The sequence below is a fragment of the Triticum dicoccoides genome, chromosome 7B (assembly GCF_002162155.2).
Source record: "Triticum dicoccoides isolate Atlit2015 ecotype Zavitan chromosome 7B, WEW_v2.0, whole genome shotgun sequence".
NCBI classification, from domain to species: domain Eukaryota; kingdom Viridiplantae; phylum Streptophyta; class Magnoliopsida; order Poales; family Poaceae; genus Triticum; species Triticum dicoccoides.
In genome coordinates this window covers 224,543,399-224,547,795 of record NC_041393.1, presented here as the reverse complement: position 1 = coordinate 224,547,795, position 4,397 = coordinate 224,543,399, and the positions used below count along the sequence as shown (strand labels likewise).

General features: G+C 42.6%; 1 protein-coding gene across 1 annotated transcript in view; it reads right to left on the bottom strand.

Annotated features, from left to right (window-relative positions):
* The window catches only part of LOC119336208 (liprin-alpha-1-like), a 7,535-nt gene that overhangs the window by 1,427 nt on the left and 1,711 nt on the right, over window positions 1-4,397 (bottom strand). The window contains exons 2-12 of the mRNA XM_037608222.1: window positions 4,220-4,385; window positions 3,448-3,575; window positions 3,265-3,336; window positions 3,075-3,188; window positions 2,559-2,627; window positions 2,411-2,467; window positions 1,768-1,821; window positions 1,626-1,688; window positions 1,473-1,535; window positions 1,230-1,391; window positions 985-1,140 (exon numbers count right to left, since the gene is read on the bottom strand). Of these exons, the coding sequence (XP_037464119.1) occupies window positions 985-1,140; window positions 1,230-1,391; window positions 1,473-1,535; window positions 1,626-1,688; window positions 1,768-1,821; window positions 2,411-2,467; window positions 2,559-2,627; window positions 3,075-3,188; window positions 3,265-3,336; window positions 3,448-3,575; window positions 4,220-4,385 (1,104 nt within the window). The remainder of the gene's footprint in view (window positions 1-984; window positions 1,141-1,229; window positions 1,392-1,472; window positions 1,536-1,625; window positions 1,689-1,767; window positions 1,822-2,410; window positions 2,468-2,558; window positions 2,628-3,074; window positions 3,189-3,264; window positions 3,337-3,447; window positions 3,576-4,219; window positions 4,386-4,397) is intronic.

Below are 4,397 nucleotides of genomic sequence, written 5' to 3'. Positions count from 1 at the left end.
GGGGGATAATTATAATCATGGTCCAGCAAGTTTATTCACTCTTGATTCACAACTTGGGTGTTTGCTTCAGCACACATGCTGGGCTCTGACACTCACAAAAGAGAAAATGGTTTTGTGTCTAAAACCATTTCAACCATCGCATCCGATTTCAACACCTATCTATTTTAGGGCCTCTGTGGCCTCCTGGATATCTATCCCCAATGGCTACTAGACAATTCTTGATTGTAACCAACTTCAAGTACATTTGCTATCGTTTCGAACCTACCAATATTAAATTGGAACGTGCTGATTTAACTTAGACACTGCTCCATTGCTAGCTGGAACCCACCCATGACATGAGTTAACACTAAAAGGCCACCTTAGCATCTCCCAGCCATGCTGTCACCACTTTGAATCCTCCAACCAACCAAGCCAAGCCGGTGGCTCACCCTCAAGGTCATTGTTCTTCACGAATGGCGAGCAACAAAGGACACATCCAACTGGTGACCACACAGCTACCCCAAGAAGTTGCAGCTAGAGAGTAGACACAAGGCTATGCAAATTGATGGTTGCACAAGGTTGAATTCTGCTTTTTGTATTTTTGTATGTGATTCAGACGCTTAGTAGACTGTCAAGGAAAGCATGCAACCATGAGGTCCATGGGCCAATTGATGTGTGACTGGCAGCTACCAGCTAGGGCACAGAAAAAAGGAGTGGAGCTAACTGAAAACTTTGAAGATCAGATATCAGAGATTCATAAGCAGACACTGACGGCCATGCCATCTGAGCGTGCCCTTTGTTAGGCTGTCATGTTCCACGAAGGCCTTGTGGCTGTGTTGTAATCTAGGTTTTCACCTGGTTTCCCTCTAATTAACCGGGCAATTCTCTTCTAACTAATGAAAATTACGAATATTTGCTTCGTTTAAAAAAAAGTTAGTAAATGCTGACAGTGGACAAAAGCTGATGCATATAATGTGAATCATGGTGAGGAAGATAGTCACAAACCTGTCGATGGTATGTGGTTGCAGACTCGAGAAATGTTCCATACACATGAACTGCTCTTTTAGTATAAGGCTTAAGAGTACTCCTAACTTTCTCAACATGTGGCTTCGTGACCTCAGCAACTTGATCAATGTAAGGTTTAGAGATCTTCTTAGCTTCCTAAATCAACAATAAGCAAACTACACATCAATAATTGCATATAACAAACTACCGTAATAATAGTAATTACCATAACCAACCAACAGTACCTGGAAGTAGGGATCAGAAACTTCTTTAAATTTTACAAAGTGGGGTATAATAGCATCCCTGGATGCTTCATAAACTTCCACTGATTTTGCCGACGCCTTCTCCACGTAAGGTTCTGCGTTTTTCTTTAGCACAGCCAGTTTCTCCTTAACAGGAACCAATTTCTTCAAGCGCAAGAATATATTTTGTCAGTGCAAGATAACGAAATACTAAAGGAGTAAAATGCATTGATCCAATGACATTACCAGCTTCGCGGTCTCGATATGTGGTTCAGCCCATTTCTTTGCGTGTGCTGATTTTTCTGATGCCTAAAGCAATTTGATAAGACATGTATAAATGATGACTTCATTCAAGCACTACACCTTGAAATTTGAAATTAAAAAGAACTTAAGAGGTACCTTCTGCAAAAAGCTGTCCATGGCAGGTTTTCCATGCTCATTCCAGTGACCTGAGACCACCTCCTACACAAAATGATGATGGAACTGATGAGGTGAGTAAAAAACAAATGACGGAGGTGCATATTTTGTGGTTCCATCTTACCAAATATTGGGCAGTATGTGTCACCAACCAAGGTGGCAGCCATGCTCCATGTACCTAAGAGAAAGGACAAACCATCATACATTTGTTTCTTGTGCACACAATCAGAAAAGATGCCATCTAACTTTAGAATCATCCCCAGAGGATAACTTTATGGTATTAGAATTGTGATACATACAATTCCTACTTAGTGTAGAAAAACTGTAACTACTCCCTCCATCCATAATATAAGAGCATTTTTGACACCTTATATTATGGGACGGAGGGAGTACAAGTTAACCTCAGAAATTCCACCACACTGATGAAATACCACACAACAAATAATGCCAAGGTGCATTCTCAAGGCATGTAGCTCATGTGCAAGTTAAGATCTGCTGAAAGTTCTCCTTATTCAGAACTGACAATAAAACCACCGAATTGCCACAAAGCAATAACTTCGTAGATCAACAGAAATTATCATTTTGGGTAACCATAAGAGGGATGTTTACAATTAAGTGGAGACTTGGTTTAAGAAATGGAATGATTTAGTTATTACAAACAAGTTCCTAATGTACTTGGCCTAGCAAAGAAACATGCACACGGTTCAACAAGCACGGCACTGGTGAAAAATGTTACTACGAGCTGCAATAGTAGGATATATGATTACCTCTGTAAGCTGTTTTGCCTTCGTTGTTGCTTCTAGTTGCAGCCTCATCAATTCCTCCTGGAGATGAGAAAGAACAGATATGGAATATAAATAAACCACAGAACCAACATAGGGCAGTGCAGTAACAGTTGGAAAGCATGTTGCAAACCTCAGCAACTTTAAGAGCACGCTCCGTTTTCTGGATCATACGCTTTTGCTCGCCACTTGCCTTTTGAAGCTAGCAAGGATAAATTCAGAAATAAGAATAACTCGATCAAAATCTAGCATGTTTGTTCAGTCCAATGGTACTTATCACGCAGGCCTTGGATAGCTTTATAGAAACTAAACTTTGTTCAGTTCCATGGTTATTCGTCACACAGGCCTTCAATAGCTTTGGACATTAAATGTAGACTTTCAACCTTTTGAGGTATAATGTTCAGTGTATGCTCAGTAATCATTTGGTGAACTATTATTTAATTTTCAGTGGTAGACTTCATTCAACAATTATTTACATTGCCATGAGCTCATAAGTAAAGAAGAGAATGAGAAAATACAGCACTAAGAAAGAAAAAAAAACAGTGTTAGATATTATTCTAAACCTACTGTATGAATTGACAGATTTATGTTATATGATCCTAACAAATGAAAATGGTCGAATGGTAAAAAAGAGAAGGATCACACTTACTGACTCAAGCTTCGAGTTCAAATCTTGCACCTTCTTCTCAGCCTTGTTAGCTCTAGCTTCAAGTGTTGTTCTCTGGCTACTCTGTGCTTCGATCTCCTTATTGAGCTTCTCAATCTAGAATAGCAAAGATGAGAAACCACAAGCTCATAATCGACAATTTCAACTGCTATTTAGCTTCCATCCTCCATACCTGCTCCTCAAGCTCAACAGCCCGAGCAATGGCCTTGCCTGCCTGCTCCTCAGCAGCCACAGAACCTTTTTTCTGCACAAGGAAAAAGCATTTTTAAGGCCACAAAGTAATGTTTAAGATACTGTGACGAAATAATGCTTAAGAGTTGAGAGGCATCTCCGTATATCTATTTATAACGCATACCTGGAGAGATGTGATCTCGCTCTGCAGAGTAGCAATCTTCTGTGACTTCTCCCCAATGTCCTTCTCCAGCTTCGCTATGCCATCATCCTTGCTCTTCAGGTCCTGGGATCTCTGTGTGATGTCCGACTCTGCAGGAAAAACAATCAGACCCCTCACTTAGATGAGGTCACGAGGGTATCTGGATGGATCATGGTGTGCAAATTCATCTTGCGCAATTAGTAACTGCCAACTGGCACAGCTTTTGGTGAAATCAGCTAACCTGGCATGCCAAACTTATGCAAGTTATTTTGCTCTTGGTGCAAACAAACTATATATTGCCTCTGACAGACATAACTGAACTCCTAGTGTCACTTAATCTCTTATTCCAAGCAAAGTACGTCCATTTCTCAAATAAATTCCAGACCAATAAAAAATTCACAATTTCACCTCGGTAACCAAAAAAAAAGCACGAGCGCACGATTATACAAAAGCAACCAGCCACTGCAGTCAAATAATCCTCCCAAAAGGTAAGTTCCATACAGTAGAATAACATTCCATAAATAAAGGGAAAACTACAGGCTTTTGCCAAACCGGAAACCATGCGGATTTGGTCAGGGTTACTCTCAGCTCCCAATCATGCATCGTACGACAGAGTTAACCTAGCTGAGAGCACGAATCCAACCAGCCCCGCCGGCCGGCCGGCCCCGACCCAATCCCCTCACCCACCCACGTACTAAAAATACTGATGTTCCGATTCAGACGGTGACCGAGGCGAGGAGGGCAGTGAACTGACCTAAGGCGGAGATCTTCTCCCTGAGCTGCGCCAGCTCCGCCCGGAGCGCGGCCGCCTCGGCGGCCTCCTTGACGCCCGCCGCGATCTCCCCGGCCCCCGCCGGGTCCACCGCCGCCTGCCCCTCCGCGGCCACCGCGCCGGCGGCGATCACCAGCGCCACGGCCAGGAGGAGGAACCG